We start from the raw sequence: 19,347 nt of genomic DNA on the forward strand, positions 1-19,347 counted from the left end.
CTTTGTGTACACCTCCATACATACACATACACATACATCACCCTTACACATTCCTGCATTTGTACATGTACACACATACTGGAACCCCCTGCATTCCTTCATTTAGGAACCAGTGCTACCCTGTTGCCTAAATCAGAAAATGAGGAGTCCTCTTTTCCTATGTTATTACTGCTGACTTTTCTGGTTTCCAGTTGTTTACTATGTTCTGTTGATTCTGCTTTCTAAATATTACTTAGATTATCTATTTTATCCTCTTCAATTTCAATGTCAGTGACTTATGTTGGATAACTGGTTTAGTTCCGTGTAAGCCATCATCCATTCTACTTTTTTCTTTCTTTCTTTCTTTCTTTTTTTTTTTTTTTTTTTTGCATTCTACTCTAAGATGGCCCTTTCTGAAAACCAAATCTTATATTTTTCCTATTATATTTAGAATGAAGTTCAAACCCCTAGCATGGCACACAAAATCCTTCATCTTATGGCTTCTGCCTCTCTAATACTTCTCCAGATGCCTTTGCTATAGCCATTCTGAATGATTTGTTGTTAGGTCTCTGAAAAATAGTTTTATGTCTCTCTGAAAAGCCCTCAATCAGAGGCATTCTACCATATGACTGAGCAGTGCTCTCCAAAAGGGTCTAGATCACCAGAGGGAAGGTGAAAGACTGATGAACCACAAATGGAAAAGATTTGGTTTGATCCTGGGATAAAACAAGACATTAGTAGAATAACTGGTATAACCTGAATATAGTCTGTAGATTATTCCATAGTGCTGTATCTGTGTTAATTTCTTGATTTTGGTGAGTGTACAAAAAAATAACTTGGATTATAATAAATGCTTATTAATGAGTAGTGAGAAAGTAAAAGACAGTGAGTATGAAGTATGAAACATTGATGAATTGGATCATAATCCAGGTTGATTTGTTTGCCTCTTTCTTGAGTTGTAGGCACTGTAAAGACACGGATCATTTTTTAAACTGTTTTGTATCCAAATATGTAATACATGATAGACATTTAGTGTTGTCAAATAAATAAATCAAAAACTGCTGAGTAACTTATTATAAGGAATAGGTATGAAAATATCTTGACAAATTTTGATAGAAGACCTTATAAAATTGATTATAATGAAGCTCACTTAGGAATAATCCAAAACTCGTAGGAGTCAAGTGTTACTCTGTTTTAAATTGGTGTGTATAACTTAAACCTGGAGTCATATAATGACCTAAGATGTAGGGTGAAAATTCAGTGACATCTTGAGCATTCTCTATATTTTGTGCTATGACCTGCTTTCTTTGATTTAATAAGATGTTGAATAAAAGGAGTGAGTCAAAAGCCATATATCTTCCTTTTATGTTAGCTAGAGGTTTTGGAAGATTTTAGAAAGCTTTTAACATAAATAATAAGATCTTATGAATTTCTACATTATCCTATTAATCTTTTTTTAAAAGAAGCATGATAGTTACTTTATATGGTATGTAATCTATAGCTAAGATAAACACATGCACTAAAGATTCAACAACTTTGGAGTATTAGGAAACATTTGATATATGAATCATTAGGAGATGGTAATTATATTTATAACATGAAAAAATAATAAAAATAAAATGTGACATAGGGGAGATCTGGAGACTTACTGGCAGAAGGAAGGAATCCATAAGGAGAGATAGCTCATCGGGACAAGAAATACATTATTTTTCAGCATCCTTTGCTCACTTACTTCAATAAGTATTTTGGTTTTAATTTTACTTATTTGAGAGAGAGAAAGGTGTAGGTATAGGGGGAGGGGTAGAGGGAGATGGAGAAGCGGACTCCCTGCTGAGCAGGGAGCCCCTGGGGCTCAATCCCGGGACCCTGGGATCCTGATATGAGTCCTGATGTGAGTCGAACCCAGGCATCCTACTTCAATTAGTATTTTATTTTGTTTATTTTTTTTTAAGATTTTATTTATTTATTTGAGGGAGAATGAGTGAGAGAGAGCATGAGAGAGGAGAAGGTCAGAGGGAAAAGCAGACTCCCCAAGGAGCTGGGAGCCCGATGCGGGACTCCATCCTGGAAGTCCGGGATCATGACCTGAGCCAAAGGCAGTTGCTCAACCAACTAGCCACCCAGGCACCCTCAATTAGTATTTTAAACAGTGTTTCTCGAAGTGGGCTCTTAAACCATCTGCATCAGATTTATCTAAAAAGCCTATTAAAAATGGATATTCTTGGGGCGCCTTGGTGGCTCAGTGGGTTAAAGCCTCTGCCTTTGACTCAGGTCATGATCCCAGGGTCCTGGGATCAAGTCCCACATCAGGCTCTCTGCTCAGCGGGGAGCTTGCTTTCTCCTCCCTCTCTCTGCCTGCCTCGCTGCCTACTTGTGATCTCTCTCTGTCAAATAAATAAATGAAATCTTTTTTAAAAAATGGATATTCTTGAGTCTCACCTTCAAAATTTCTGACTCAAGATACTTGGATTAAAACCCAGGAATCTACATTATTAATGAAATACATAGCAATATACACACTGAAGCTTTGGAAACATTCATGTAAGTATTCTTTATTAATTCTGTCAATTCAACAGAATAATTTGAGTGTCTACTTATGTATGAGGCAGTGTTTTGGATGCTGGAATATATTGGAGAGCAAAGCAAAAAAATATCGGATTTTGCAAATCTTTTATTTCTAGTATGAAGGGGACAGATAACAGATAAGTTACGTAGAATGTTCAAAGATGTTAAAAAAAGTAAATAGAATGGGAAAAAGGGTTCCCTGGGGTTAGGAAGGAATATAGTCAGTGTGGATTTCATGGAATATGTGGCATTTGAACAACTTCCTTTAGGGTGGTCAAAGATAGAAGCAGAGAGGAAGATTTGGAAGGCTATTGCTATAATCTTGGTGAGAAGTCATAGCATTTAGGAACTGGCTTGTGGAGGATAGAATAATAGCTGGTCAGGTTATGGATCCATTTTGAAGATAAAGTCAGTGGATACTTTTAAAGATTTAGTATAAAGTGTGAGAGAAAGAAAACTCAGAGATGTTTTCATGATATCTTATCCAAGAAACTGGTAGGATGTAGCTGTCATTCTATTGAAATTGGGAAGAATAGGGGCAAGAAAGATTTTGGTGAGAGGAATTCAGTTTTGAACATGTGAAGTTTGAGACATCTGTTAGACATCCAACTAGGATATTGGTTAACAAATGGATAAATGAGGCAGAGGAGAAAATTAGACTGGAAATAAACATTTGGGGGTCATTAGCATAGGGTTAGGTTTCAAAGCCATTAGACTGGAGACAAGTGAGATTATCAGGGGAGTGGCTGTACAGAAAAATGGCAAGAAGCCCAGGAACTGGAAAATAACAGGAGGCAATGGTGGAGGAGGCCAAGAAAGAGTGAGTGACCAGTGAGGCTGGACGGAGTTCAAAATAATAAAGTATCTTTGCAACCAGGTAGGGAAAGAATACTAAAGAGGAAGGGGGTCAACACTGTCAAAGTCTCGTGACAGGTTAATTAAAATAAAGACCTGAAACTGACCTCTGAACTTAGCTAAGTGGAGACCTGTTGACGTCAGCAAGAGCAGGCTTGCTGAAAAGGTGAGGCAGAGGTTATGGCTGAAGTATGGGAGAAGAGGAAGTGGAGACCAAAGTCCTGACAGCTCTTTTGTGTTTTACTGTAAAGAGCTGTACAGAAATGGACATAGCTAGAGAAGTAAAAGGGGTCAAGAGGAGAAATAACACGTGTGCGGGCCAGTGGGAAGATCTAGTAGAGTAAGAAAGCTATTTGCAGGAAAAAGAAGGGAAAATGGTTGGTGGACTTGGTCTTGGTGAGGAGCACAGTTACTGCATCACAAGGTAGAAAGCACAGGCATAGGAGGAGGAGGAGGTAAAGGGGCTGGATAAATAGGATGCTTAGAATTTGCGGAATTTTTCTTTTAATGATTTCAGGTCTTTTTTTCCCCCTTCAGTGAAATTAAGAAGCAAGGTCATCCGCTGAGGAAAAAAATGGGGGAAGTGGTTGGATATTTAAGAAGGGAGAAGATATAGCTGGGAGAGTGAATGGACTAGGAAAAAAAAATTGTTTGGCATCATTCAGAGCACATTAGAGATGGCAGATTATGACTTTAACGTAGAGTAGTCCTCATGCTTGGCTGGGTTTTCTCTCTGCACCTGGAGCTTCCTACAGGCCTACTGATAATATGCTTGCTCCTGTTTCCGGGTGTTATTTATGCTGGTGGCTCCCTTACCCTGGAATCCTTTCTCCCATAAACTATGTGGCCTACTTCCTCACGGCTTTCAAGGCTTGACTCAGCTGTCATCTTCTTCATGATATCTGCCCTGATCACACTATTTCAAATTGGAAGTTCCTTGCCCAGGCTCTCCTCTTCTAACACTATGCAAGTCTCTCCTCTTTTCTAACACACTACATAATTCTCTTTTCTAACACTATCGCCTTCTAACATACTACATAATTGATTACATTTTTTTTCTCTCATGCTTCCACTCCCCTTCTCCCCCCAAATGTTTAAGCATCATGAAGGGTTTTTTTGTTGTCATTATTGAACTATAATTGACTTACTAGTTTCAGGTGTACAAGATAGAGATTTGATATTTTTATACATTATGAAATGATTATCACCATGAGTCAAGTCACCATCTGTCATCATACAAAGTTATTACAGTATTATTGACTGTATCCCCTGTGCTGTACCTTCCATCCTTGTGACTTATTTATTTGATAGCTGGAAGTTTGTACTTAATCCGCTTCACCTCTTTCACCTGTGCTCCCATCACCTTTCCCTCTGGCAATCACCAGTTGGTTATCTGGATCTGGGAGTCTGTTTCTGTTTTGTTTTGTTTGTTCATTTGTTTTGGTTTTTTAGATTCTATATAATAAGTGCAATCTTATGATACTTGTCTTTCTCTAACTTATTTCCCTTAACGTAATACCCTCTATGACTATTTATATTGTAGCAAATGTCCAGATATCATGTGTTTTTTATGGCTGAGAAATAATTGTCCGTTGTGTGGTGTGTGTGTGTGTGTGTGTGTGTATACACACACCACATCTTTATCCATTCATCTATCAGTGGACACAAGTTGCTCCTATCTTGGGTATTTTAAGTAATGCTGCAGTGAACATAGGGGTACATATATCTTTCTGAATTAGCGTTTTCATTTTCTTCGGATAAATTACCCAAAAGTAAAATTGCTGAATAGTATGGTAGTTCTGTTGTTAATTTTTTGGAGGAAATTCCATACTGTTAGTGCCTGCACCAATTTACATTCCTACCAATAGTGCATGAGGATTTCCTTTTATTCACATCTTTGCCAGTACTTTCTATTTCTTTCTTTTTTCTATAATAGCTATTTTGACAGTTTTGAGGTGTTATCTCATTGTTTTGATTTGGATTTCCCTGATGATTTGTAATGTTCAACATCTTTACATATGTCTATTGTCTATCTGTATGTCTTCTTCAGAAAAATGTGTGTTCAGGTCCTCTGCCCACTTTTAAAATTGGATTTTTTGGTTTTTTTTTATTATTGTGTTATGTGAAAACTTAATGTAATTTGAATATCAACCCTTCATCTGTTACATCATTTGCAATTATCTCCTCCCATTCAGTAGGTTGCCTTTTCATTTTGTTGATGGTTTCCTTCACTGTGTTAATGCTTCTTAGTTTGGTATAGTCTCATTTGTTTGTTTTTGCTTTTGTTACCCTTGTCTGAGGAGATGTTCAGGTCTATCTCAAGAAACAAGAAAAGTCTCAAATAGTCTTAAGTTTAAAGGAACTAGAAAAGCAACAAAGTTAGTAGAAGGAAGCAAATAATAAAGATCAGAGAGGAAATAAATGAAAATAGAGACTTAAAAAAATAGAAAAATCAATGAAACTAAGACCTAGTTCTTTGAAAAGATAAATGAAATCAATAAACCTTTAGTTAGATTCATCAAGCAAAAAAGAGAGAGAGCCCACGAAATCTGGAATATTTGTTCTATTTGTTTCTGTACTTCAGGCATCTAGGAAAGTACCTGGCTTATAGTAAACATCCAATTAGATATTTATCGATTGACTGAATTGATTCTTTGGTCTGTTGGTCATGAAGTTTAACTGACTTGATTTTGTTGCAAATTATCTAAAGACTATCTGTTGATATATCCTAGAGGTTAGTGTTGTTCCGTTAATGTTTTTTAGGTTATTAGTTCCAATAATAAATCACACTGAATGGGCTTTTTTATACCCTTCAGTGTTTTCCTGGTCATTATACCATAGCAGTGTAATTTAGTATCCTTACCGTTTTATTTGCCTAGTATTTGTAATGGAATAAAGATAAGTTTATTTCTATTCCTTCATATACTTAATTCTCTTGGTTTAGCTCTAAACTGACCTACCTCATTCCCATTTGTTACAGCAGTTTGTGTTTATATATATATATATATATATATATATATATATATAGTGACTAACTGAATGCCTTACATTTAGCAGGTGTCTATAAATAATCTCCTGACTTAACTTATTGTATAACACTTTAGTGTAGTTTTCACTAACCTGTCAAGGTTTACTGAGCATTTATAAGAAGGAATATTTAAATTAGACAACTTTTTTTTTTTTACTGAGCATTTATAAGAAGGAATATTTAAATTAGACAACTTTTTTTTTTTACTGAGCATTTATAAGAAGGAATATTTAAATTAGACAACTTTTTTTTTTTTTAGCCCAAAGCATTATATAAAAAGGAAAGTTTAAGGATCTGTTATAAATGAATACATTTTAAAAGTACTTTTCTTTTTACAGTATTAACATTTTTTTTCTTTAAATTGCTAAAGATTTCTACTCATTAAATATGTATTTTTTCTCTAGCTCTCAAGCCTTTATTAGATTAGTTATCTTACATTTGTGCAGGAAGAATTTCTTATAGGAGGTAAATTTTGAAACATGTTCATTTTTCCTCCAGGCGGAAAAAGGAGTTGGGGAGTCTCGACTTTTTTTGTGTGTTGCTCCACTGCCTCTGCTGCTTTGCTTCAGTAATAAGACTGTCGTCTTAGCACAAAAAACGGCACTCCATCTTCCCACTTCCCCAGCTTGATAAAGAATTGCACCACTAACTTTCTCTCCTCAGAACACTGTTTTCTTATGAGCTCTTTTAAAAAAAGTCAAAATATTTAAAAATCATTTAAGACTCATTCAGTTTAATTATTGTCATCCTCAGAGTTTTGATGGATTAATTACAATTAAATATTTATATAACATATGTCCACACCACTGAAGGCGTTTAGAACATTGATTAATAGCATAACTTATTTTGGATTTTTAGATTAAATGCCAGAAGTGCACTGACTGGTGAGGAATTAAGGAACTGAGAAACATACAATTTATTCCTTAGAGCAAAGATGCATAATCTGCTCGGCCATTATTTAAGTTTATTCTGTGAATCAGAACATATTTTTTTAAATTTATTTTTTATTTTCAGCATAACAGTTTTCATTATTTTTGCACCACACCCAGTGCTCCATGCAATCCGTGCCCTCTATAATACCCACCGCTTGGTACCCCGACCTTCCACCCTCCCGCCCCTTCAAAACCCTCAGATTGTTTTTTCAGAGTCCATAGTCTCTCATGGTTCACCTCCCCTTCCAATTTCCCCCAACTCCCTTCTCCTCTCTATCTCCCTATGTCCTCCATGCTATTTGTTATGCTCCACAAATAAGTGAAATCATATGATAATTGGCTCTCTCTGCTTGACTTATTTCACTCAGCATAATCTCTTCCAATTCCATCCATGTTGCTACAAAAGTTAGGTATTCATCCTTTCTGATGGAGGCATAATACTCCATAGTGTATATGGACCACATCTTCCTTATCCATTCGTCCATTAAGGGCATCTTGGTTCTCTCCACAGTTTGGTGACCGTGGCCATTGCTGCTATAAACATTGGGGTACAGATGGCCCTTCTTTTCACTACATCTGTATGTTTGGGGTAAATACCCAGTAGTGCAATTGCACGGTCATAGGGAATTCTATTTTTAATTTCTTGAGGAATCTCCACACAGTTCTCCAAAGAGGCTACACCAACTTGCATTCCCTATTTTTTTGGAAAGAAGCTTAACTCTAAGTCTATTCTTTACATTTTATAATATTCTTAAAACATATATTTTATTTGAAAATTGATATGGTGAATGTTTGTTTTTATTTAACAGTATTGCTTACTGAAGTCCATTTAAAACAATAGATAATATCTTTCAATGGATTTAATTTCCTATCAGGATGATTATTTAGGGGCGCCTGGGTGGCTCAGTGGGTTGTCTTTGCCTTCAGCTGGGGTCATGATCTCAGAGTCCTGGGGTCGAGCCCCGCATTAGGCTTTTTGCTCAGCGGGAGCCTGCTTCCCGCTCTCTCTCTGCCTGCCTCTCTGCCTACTTGTAATCTCTCTCTTTGTCAAATAAATAAATAAAATCTTAAAAAAAAAGATAGTTCTTTGAAGATAAAAACGTTTTGAAAAACCTTAGCAATAACTGTCAAAAAGAGTAGCAGGAAGTAGCTTTACTGCTTAAAAACATTTCTTTTGTAACCTGTCACACTACTTTAAGATTGTGTTGTAAGGATTAACAAAATGTAGTTCTTGCAATTGGAATAATATTAATGATCTTGATAATTATATATCTCCTTACTTAAATGACTTATTTATACTTTATAATAAAATTATGGACTCCATGCTATAGAATTATGTCTATGATTTTTTTTTTAAATTTCCAATTATTTATGTTTTGGTGTGATTATTTAGCATGTTTAGGTCCAGGTTTTAATTTTCACTTTTGGAATGAAAAGCAAAATATTAAGATTTATGTAAAAGCATCATCTTAATTCACACTTTTAAATTCTTTTAAAAATCTACTTGCACCTTTATGTTTTATTATATCTATTATATCTATAGCACTTTCATTGTTATTAAGTGTTACTTGTCATTACTTGCAATTCCAAATTAATTCTTCTAAAACTTACATCTTACAGTTACCTAAAGATATGTGTTTACTAAATTAGGTGGGTAATCAACTGAAAGGTTACAGCTCATTTTAGTTATAGCTTTTCCAACAGATAATATTTTTTAGTTCAAAATTACTTCTATGCAAAATAACTAAAATGGTCTTTTTTACTTACTATGAAATCCTCCAGACTTACTAGAATGGAGTGACCATGACCCAACTCCACTTGGAAAAAAAAGAAAAAAGGTGTTTCTTTCTTAATTTTGGCTGGTTACTGAATCAAAACTAGAAAAATTTAGAAAACTGTTACCTTAGGCATGTTTTTCTCCATTAATGCCACTTCTCAGCCTATCCCTGGGTATCTATATTTGTGTGTATGTATATAGAATATGTGTGTATGCACAAAATCCATCTTTTATTTTAAGAACAAACATTTGCATTAAGTATGCATGCGGATTAATGTCTGATTGTCATGACAGAATTGTTTGTAAAGTCAGTTGATAACATGAGGCATTTTACAAGTGATTAATTTTTATTGGCTCAATTTACTAGTTCAGTAGTAACACGAAGTAGTTACTCATGCTCAAAAATGCATAATCAGTAAATAGTTTTGGGATTTATCTCCTTTTAGATGTTGAACTATTCCACTCAAACTAAAATGGATGGATTATTTCTAGTAAACATAAAAATGAAAACCTTTTAAAAAGTCTTGTAGTCTTAATCTTTTAAAGCAAATTAAGTCCTTTAAAAGGATGTCTTAGTTTGCTTCATTTGTCAGTAATATATTGCTTTAAATTTATCATTTTACTTCACCTTTTTTCTTCAAAATGGTACTTAGTCCATCAAATTAGATCACTTTAGTTTGATTTATAGTGCTGTGTTGAAAATATATCAAAGTCAAATCTTGCAAGGATTTTAAACCACTTTATTTTCAAATCAACCATTTATCATATGTAAGGAAGATGCCAAGATTGTTATTACCTTTTATCTCAAGATACAATGAAATGAATAATTACGTACACATGCCTTTCACATTGTTTCAGTATACGTGAGTCTTTCAGCAAACATTCATTTCAAACTATATGTGAGGCTTTTGCCAGGTATTCAAGATATGTACATGAGAAAGACAGTGATCCTACACTCAGGAAATCCTTAAATTGACAGAGATCAAATAGGTGGTGGTCGTGGGAAAAGGCGGACTTTAGTATTTAACATTTATTCTCTGCCTGCAATCTAGGTACTTCATATTGTTTCAATTAACCCTCACAAAACGCCATAAGATATTTATTATTTTTCCCATTTTATAGAAGGGGAAGCAGACTCACAGAGAGCAAGTTGCCCAAGATCATAAAGCTAATAAGTAGCAGCGATGTGATACAAGCCTTTCATTCTCCAAACTCCTGTTCATATTTGCTTATATTATTGGAAACTTTTTTATTCCATTATATCCCTAATGGATGTAAAATTGGGTTATCTGTGGTCCCTACCCTCAAAAGGTTTTAATTTTTATGAGAGCAACTCACACTCTTAAAAAAAAAAAAAAAAAAAAGCCAGTACTATGCATCTTTTAGGCTACATCTGTTTAAATCCTTCTAACATTTTGGTTCAAAATTATTCTATGATAATATAAGGTAGTTAAACCACATTTTGAACAGGACTGTGTTGGTTTCATTTGTTTCTTTCTTAATTTTGGCTTGTAATAGATTTCTGTCTCAGAGTCTTAAAAAACTGATGTAACTTATTGCCATTAAATGCTACCTGAGGAATACTGTATTGCTCTATAGAACTTCTCTAAATTAGTTTTGTTCATTTAGATAGAAAACTTTTTTTTTAGAACTAAGAGTGAGAATTGTTTAAAAGTTAAGCTATTTTAATTTGGTTAAATTTAAATTTTCCAGAGTAAAAAAATTATGGCCAGGATTAATTCCATCACGAAAGTGAACATTTGGTATTAATCTCCAAATCTTCAGGTTTATCCTTCAAATATCATTTAAGTCTTTCTTATCATTTAAGTCTTAAGTCTTAAGACTTATCATTTAAGTCTCCCTTTGTCTCTTATGCAAGGGACCTTAAAGATACTTCACCTTCATTATGGATGGAGAAACCTGAAAACATTTATAACATTTTTTTATAATCCAGAAGGTACAAATTTCAGATGCCACGGATAGACAAAATAGAAAGTAGCCAAGTGCCAGCAAATCGTACATTATTTTTCTCGTTAATGAAGTTACAGTCTGTACCATACATTTCTGATTTAACTAAAGTGCTGTTATTTTACTGGGCTATTTTAATTGTTTGAGTTTTCTTGACATGTATCTGTATATGTGTGTATATACATATATATGTGTAATTTATATTTATATAAGTATCTGATATTAATATTTTTCTGTAAGTAAAATTAATTTTATGAAGAAAGCGGAAATTAACATATTTGACACTTTTTAATTTCAGTTTATTGATGGTCGACTGGCAAAACTAAATGCAGGAAGGGGTTTCTCTGATGTATTTGAAGAGGAAATCACTTCTGGTGGCTTTTGTGGAGGTAAAGACTAGTTCCAGTGTGATTATCCATTTTCTGAGTAACAATTGTTTTGATTTTTACACTTGTGTCTGATATAATCTACTTCATAAGGAACTATTTTCTCTTAAACATAGAATGTCTTAGATATATTTTTTGATCTTATAATTATGAGCTATGGTGTTAACTTATTTTATTATTCAAGGTGTTAAGATGGTCTCATGAATTGGTAGCTGTTTGTTTGAATAATCTTTTAATATTAGTAGAAATAAATGTCACAGAAATGCATTTAGCTTGTATCTTCCTGTCTTTCATCCTGACTAGTGTTGTCTGCTAAAAATAACCCACAGTGATGTCTACTACTAGATTTAAAGAACTAAGATTATAGTTGAAATATTTGCTAATATAATCTAAAAAAAAAGATGTGAATACCACAGTGCTTTTACATTTTAAGTAAGTGTATTGTTATAGTAGTCTTTGCCTTTTTTTTTTGCTTTGCAGAACATTGCAGCATGAGGAAAAGACTTTTCAGTTTACCTTCCCATGTGCTTACACTTGTCACTGTAAAAAGTGCTCACTAAAAAAATGGAAGGCGTCGTACTATTTTGTATGTGTGAAACATAAGCTAGGTGATATCTCATTTTTATTTAATATAATGCACTTTAATATAATTAAACAAAGACAGTGTTTCATATGTAAATATTCAGACAACATTACAATTACCTAGACAGTTAATGACTTATGAACTGGTACTTGTACATGATTGCTTCAGTATACAGCCCTGACTCTGGCAGAGAATTTTGCTTGAGTCCTTGAAATGTCACATTCATTTACTCAGCTGGTGTTGTGCTAAGTGTTTACATATATAGTAGGCACTGTTCCAGGTACAGGGTGAACTAAACAAACAAAAATCTCTGGTATGTTCATTTTCACCATGTATAATAGTAATATTTTATCGTAGGTTTAATTTAGGGAAGAGATGTCTTTAGTGTGTGTTTGAATAAATAGTTGCTAGAAAAGATAAAACATGAAAAGACAAATAGTAATAAGTATGCGTCCACAATTTTCCCCACATTTAATTTTACTCTTAAATAAGATATATTTTTGTACCATCGAAATACAAAAACCATTGAGAAAATTTGTTCATTAAAAGAGGTAGAGATGAACCGAGCATTTATGGACCTTCATCTGACATAAGTATAGCATTTCACTGAAAGCATTTAGCTTTGGGAAAAACTTAGTTTACTTGACTCAGCGAATAAGCCAAGCTCCTTGCTTTCCTCAGCTCATGGGTAAAAATTTAGCTTCAATGGAACTTTTGTGTTAAAATAAGGCTTTTTTACTTTTCAACTCAGACAAGCAAAATATTGTCAGCTCATGGACAAATTGCTTGAGGCATCCATTCAGTATTTATATAACTGCTGTCTCATTATTTTTATGACCCGTGGGGCTAGTATCGTATATGGAATTGAAGATGACATCTTGTGACAGTAATGGGGTAGAACTGTGATCGTTTTGTAGAGTCGAATTCTGTAGTCTTAACCATTGGTCCAGATACCTCTGTTCTAGAATAGAGGATAGGTGGGTGGCTTTTCTGGTGGGAGAGGGGTTGCTAAAACCTTTCATTAAAGGTCTCATGATTTAAAAAGAATGGAATGTTAATCACCGGTTGGCATCTGACTTAGAGACGGCTACATTTGCAGTACAACTTCATGCCAACCACTTTGTTGTTCTTTCTTAAAATGCAAAAAGTTTTGAATGCTTATCTTAATTTGGTGGTGGCGGGAGCAATAGTGAATTAAAGGGAAAGCATAGTTCAACAAGTATTAATTTCAGTATGTACAGCAAGAAAGTATATTACAAATTATGTCTGGCTATCAAGTGTCATTTTTTAATCATTGTATTTTAGGTTATTATTTTAGAGATATATAGAGATTATTCTTAGAAGAAATAAAGCACAATTTATTAGGATTTGAAATAAAAATATGAATATAATAAAAATTAGTAATGTTCTTATAAATGATATATATAAAAGAACATTATACATTTGTCATTTAGATTATATTTATAAAGATGTCTGTATCATGATATGAAACTATTTTTCAAAGAAGTAAACTATTATAACTCATTTCTCTCATAGTTACAGTAAGAATAATTATAATTGTTCTTACTGAATATTAATATGTAACAGAATCTCTTATAAGAGCCTACAAATTTTATCTCCTTTAATCCTGAGAGCCCCTGAGGTATTTTGATTACCTATCCCCATTTTTATAAGGGCACTTATCTCAACAATTTGCTCAAGGTCACACAGCTAGTAGTGCTAGAGTCTGAACTCGTCATGTATCTGCCTGCGTTCAAAGCTCTTGCTTTAATAACTATAATATATTGCTTTCTTATGATAAGAAATCTTCTTAATTGGAAGACATTCAGTAAACAAGAGCACTGCCCAAGCCTTCTCCACTCCGAGTGGATAAAAGTAAAATTCCTGTCTTGTGATTATCCGTTGAAGATTTTTCTACTAAGCCCCAAGAAAGATCACCCTAAGAAAAATTAACATTCACTAAAGCTAAGCAAAAATAATTAGGAAATTTCAAAGAAGCATCTAATTTCTCCCCTTTCTGTGCCATTGTAGTAACAGTTTATGTATCCTGTTCATTTCCAGTATGCATGGGTGATGATAAAATGAATATGAGCACAGTGGAACTTCGTAATTGTTTTGGCTCTGATAAGAATATACAAAGCAGGACAGTCTTACATAGAAAATCTAGATTCACACTGAATCTAGAACTATGGCTAAAGACTGTGAATGCATACAGATTTCCAAAAACTGATTTCTGTCCTGTGAATTCCTGTGCTCAGGACTGTTAAAGGAATCCCTGTTACTCCTGATTTTTTCATGAGACCTTTGTAGAATATTCAGCCTTAACAGAGAAGTCATATCAGGAAGTATGTAAAGGGAAGAATATCTATAGAGGCTAAAAGGTAATAGAAGTGGATGGAAGTAGGACAAAGGGTACAATTAAGTAAATAAAAATATTGGTCTGTGAACAAGCAGCCAAGGAATATTGAGTAGTTAAGAACGTGGTGGGGGGAGGGTTACATATTTTTTTCATTTAAAGTCAGGCTAGTTTTTTAAATCCACTTCCAGTTATCTAAACTTTCAGAAGGAGAAATATTTTCAGATTGATTTTATAAAGAAGCATATAGTTATTCTTCATTAGCATTTGTTTCCTCATTAGTTTCCTGATACAATCTGATTAGTCTTTTATTTATTTCTCTCTCTTTTCCTGTACTGACTGAGGCACCAAGGTGATTGGAAGAGATAGTAGGTAGTCATCCACTTTACTGGCATTTTTCTGGCTTCACTGAAGAGTTTAGGTGAATTTATATTTTTTTGAGAAATAACTATAAATTTCTGGAATTTAAACAAATATATTTAAGGAAGAAGTCTTTGGACAAGTGAGAGACAAAGATATTCTGTCCTTGAGTGTGAGAAAACCACTCATATGTTTAATGAGAACAATGCTAGGAATTTCCTCAATAATGCTTGTTATTTCCATAATCCAGTGACTTTAGGAAGGACTTTTTTTTTTTGGCATTCAGATTCATTTTTAAGAAGAAAAACAGCCTTTAAACAATATTTTTTAAAATAATGCATTTGTCTCATAAATTTTGTGGGAATAGAAGCCTTCAATTTGAAAAGCTCTAAATTTAGAGAAACAAATATCTTTAAAAAAAATTTAGCAGGACTCTACCTATATAGTACCATGTTTCCCCATCATCTCAAGCAGTTTATGTAAGGACTTCTGTTTTCCCCTGTGCATATAATTCTGGATTATTATTGGTCATTCTGTGAACTGTTTCTTCTCAAGGTATCTGCTTTGAACAGCCCATTTTCATTTCTAATGTAATTAGTGTGAAGTGATACAGAGGAAATCTCTGTTTTATCATATTTTATTTAACAGTCTTAAGAGGTAGAATTTTTAGAGTTGAAGGACTACAGAACCAAGAATTCAAATACCTAGATTCTTATTCTTTCTAAGTTGCTATCTTTGTGACCTTGGGCAAATAATGTGCCACTTCAGAACCTTCACTTTCTTCATTTGGCAAGTTACTGACAATAATAACTTACATTTTTGGTGTGTCTGTGATGTGCTAGGTACTGTACTAAGTAACATTGTAGCAGCCAGGTTAAAGACCTCGTCCCAAACTCCATAGTTTACAAGGATACAATGGACTTGAACCTTCAGACCATTGGACTCCAAAGTCCACTTCCTTCTCATTGAACTGTGCTGCCTAAGATACTACCTGCTTTACCTATCTTGGAGTACAAAAACACAACTCAAATAAGGGAATGTAGGTATAAAAACATTTTGTGACCTGTGGAGAGTTGAATATGAGAGCTATTTTTATTCCTCACAACTCTAAATAAGACACTGTTCCTTCTATAACTGCTCTGAAATTTTATGATACTTATTTTCTTTGTAGATTAGGGGCTTAAAAAATTATTTTCTGATTTGACAAGTGTTCCAGAATGCTAAATAGTTATCATATAGAAGTTAGTGTTTCTCTTTCTATTTTCTTCCATTTATTTTGGGGAAAGAATGAAAGTAAAGCACTTTCCAGAATACTATAAATGACAACCAAGTCTTAAATGTGTGATTTATATCCAATCATTTTTAATAGAGAAGTTAATAAGTATATGAACTGTTGAGAACATTTAGTAGAGAGGTAAAAGTATATGAACAATCTGGAAAAAGATATACTGTTTATTTTTTTGTTAATAAACTCTCCTTGGAAATAAATTGATAGAATAATTTTTTGTCATTTTATAAAAGAAATATAATTTAAAAATTTAGGACAAATACCACTTGAAACTCATGGTTTTTTAACAGTGCAGATTTTATTTACATAGTTTATTTTAAGTAGACACATTTTGCTATAATCATTTCATAAAACTAGTAACAATATTATTTTTGCTCATGTATTTTCTTCCAGAAAAGTGAAGTGCAGTGCTGAGTAGTAAGAGATGTTTTTTACAATGGGAGTTATTTCTTTATTTTTTTCTGTGAGTTAGAGAAAGATTTTAATTACAGGAGTAAAATCAGAGCTGTACACATTTTGCCTGATGTTGGTTAGGAATGCAAAGAGAACAGCTGGAAATAAATTCTTGGGCTGGGATCATTCTGCTTCTATTTTATAATAGCAAGGTAATAAATTTGTTAAAAGAACACAACAATATGCAAGTAGAGAACATATATGGTGGAGATCTTAACTAGGCTTATGTGGTGATCACTTTGCAATATATACAACTATCGAATCATGCTTTATTTCTGAAACTAACTTAATGTTGTATGTCAACTATACCACAATTGAAAAAAAGAAGAGACCATAATCTGTTTTAGGGATTACTTGTACTTGGACTAGCCATCAGGACTTTGTTTTTTAAGCATTTAAACCAAGAAGGTAGATGAAATCTAAGTCAGTTGATTTAAAGCATTACTTGAGATTATTGTGTTTTCTTTTTTTGCCCTTTGATGTCATTTTATTGATTAAATTACCATATTTGGAACCAAATATGTGATTACTAGTTTTATTAGAACTGGTTTTAAGGAGTGCACTTGTGATGAGCACCGGGTGTTGTATAGAAGTGTTGAATCACTGTATTGTACACCTGAAACTAATATTACACTGTATGTTAACTAACTGGAACTTGAATAAAAACTTAAAAAAAAAAAAAGAACTTTGTCAGCATTTGAACTTTCTAATAACCATGATGCTCTGTAAACTAAAACCTTCATTGGCTTCACATTTCCTTGGGTAGTATCTTTCAAATTTGGATTTACAACTAGAGAATATCTTTAGAACTTGATTGTATTGCATTACGGTGGAATCTGTGATCCATTAATGTTAATAGTTAAAAACCATAGAATAATCTCTTTTGTCTTCAAGTTTCTTTGCATTTTTAAATTCCCATCTAGTTTTTTTTTCGTTTCCTATGCACTGGCAATATTATTTTTAAATGAACACAGTTGCATAAAAGAGACACACTTTTATAAGACAACATAGATATAAAACATTGAAAAATTAGTACAAAAGGCATAGGAATCTTGGATTTCAAAAAAGAGGGTTTATTTTATCCCTCCTTAAAATGAAAGAAAATAGAATAACATATTACCTTCATACATGAGAAAAGAAAAGATCTCTGTTCTAAAGCATTCTAATCACTGTGTTCCTAAGAGAACAGTTGAATAGTTTTACAATAACATTGCTTTTTTCACAACATTGAAGATAAATAAAATCTGCCTACTAACATCTGGAAATATTAGTTCTTGATGAATTTTAGTTTATGATTTATTTTAGATCAAATAGTCCTGACATCTTATTTTTATATTTTCCAGGAAACCCAAGGTCCTATCAACAATGGGTACATACAGTCAAGGTAATGATAACCCTTCACTGTTTCTTCCTCTTTCACTCAAATGTATCTGGAGAAGTGTTCAGTAAAATGATGCTGTTTATACTTATGCCGTTTATTGGCAATATTTGAAATGTTTGTACTTTTTCACATTTTAAATATTTTTATTTTATGCTATTATAATTTATTGATATTCATAATTTTAAAATGAAAAGCTTTTGTGCAGAGATAAATGGTGTGTTTTGAAAAACAAGTTGTTATTGTCAGCTAATATTCTATCCTAGAACAAAGAAATTAGGAGAAGTATCATTTGAGGGGAGTTTCATCATTTCTGGTAATGTGTTTGTTGTTAATATGATCTTTTTTAAATGTAAAACTTGCCTCCACACATTTAGACTTTATTGTCCAACCTAAAACAATTGATAAACAGTTGATTTTAGTTCTTTTTTTTTAATTGTTTTAAATATACCTATTACTGGTCATATTTCTGAAGTCTGCCTAAACTGCAAAGATGAAATGATTTTTAAATCATGTATTACATCAACTAAAAGAACAGAGTAGAATGTTTACATTTTGTCTGAAATTACTATAGTATATGAAAGTTTGAAAACACTTAATGTGACATAATTTCTGTAGGACTTTAATTTGTGAGAAAAGCTCTTTTTCCATACTATTAATAATACTTTGTTTTCAGGACAGTCTGGCTTGAAATTTTTTGAAATATACTTCTTTTTCTTTACAGAAAGGAGGTGCACTGTTTAACACAGCAATGACCAAAGCAACTCCAGCTGTACGGACAGCATATAAATTTGTAAGTTTTCTTTTGATATTTAAAAATTCTATTAATAAAATCATACATTTTCCTAGCTGACAGACATGTATATCTAGAATACTTCTTATTATTTCTTTTTAAAAAAAAGCTTTAGGGGTGCCTGGGTTGCTCAGTGGGTTAAAGCCTCTGCCTTCAGCTCAGGTCATGATCTCAGGGTCCTGGGATTGAGGCTCTCTGCTCAGCGGGAAGCCTGCTTCCCTTCCTGTCTCTGCCTGCCTTTCTGCCTATTTGTGATCTCTGTCTATCAAATAAATGAATAAAATCTTTTAAAAATAAATTAATTAATTTAATTTAATTTTAAAAAGCTTTAAAAAATTTAGAGTTAATATTGACCAAAGTGAATTCATTTATTAAAACTGTTGATGGGATCGGGAGGGAGACAAACCATAAGAGACTCTTAATCTCACAAAACAAACTGAGGGTTGCTGGGGGGAGGGGGGGTTGAGAGAAGGGGGGTGGGGTTATAGACATTGGGGAGGGTATGTGCTTTGGTGAGTGCTGTGAAGTGTGTAAACCTGGCGATTCACAGACCTGTACCCCTGGGGATAAAAATATATGTTTATAAAAAATTAAAAATTAAACAAAACAAAACAAAAACTGTTGTATAGAAAGGATATTCCCTTTA

The 19,347-nt window shown here is 33.3% G+C and overlaps 1 protein-coding gene across 6 annotated transcripts in view; it reads left to right on the forward strand.

Moving 5' to 3' along the window:
- The window catches only part of DENND1B (DENN domain containing 1B), a 266,752-nt gene that overhangs the window by 204,806 nt on the left and 42,599 nt on the right, over positions 1 to 19,347 (forward strand). For all 6 annotated transcript variants that reach the window (XM_013058106.2, XM_004756206.3, XM_004756208.3 and 3 more), the window contains 3 exons: positions 11,403 to 11,493; positions 17,874 to 17,914; positions 18,633 to 18,701. In XM_013058106.2, the coding sequence (XP_012913560.1) occupies positions 11,403 to 11,493; positions 17,874 to 17,914; positions 18,633 to 18,701 (201 nt within the window). The remainder of the gene's footprint in view (positions 1 to 11,402; positions 11,494 to 17,873; positions 17,915 to 18,632; positions 18,702 to 19,347) is intronic.

Source organism: Mustela putorius, unplaced genomic scaffold, assembly GCF_011764305.1.
Source record: "Mustela putorius furo isolate JIRA1106 unplaced genomic scaffold, ASM1176430v1.1 tig00001012_pilon_pilon_pilon, whole genome shotgun sequence".
NCBI lineage: Eukaryota > Metazoa > Chordata > Mammalia > Carnivora > Mustelidae > Mustela > Mustela putorius.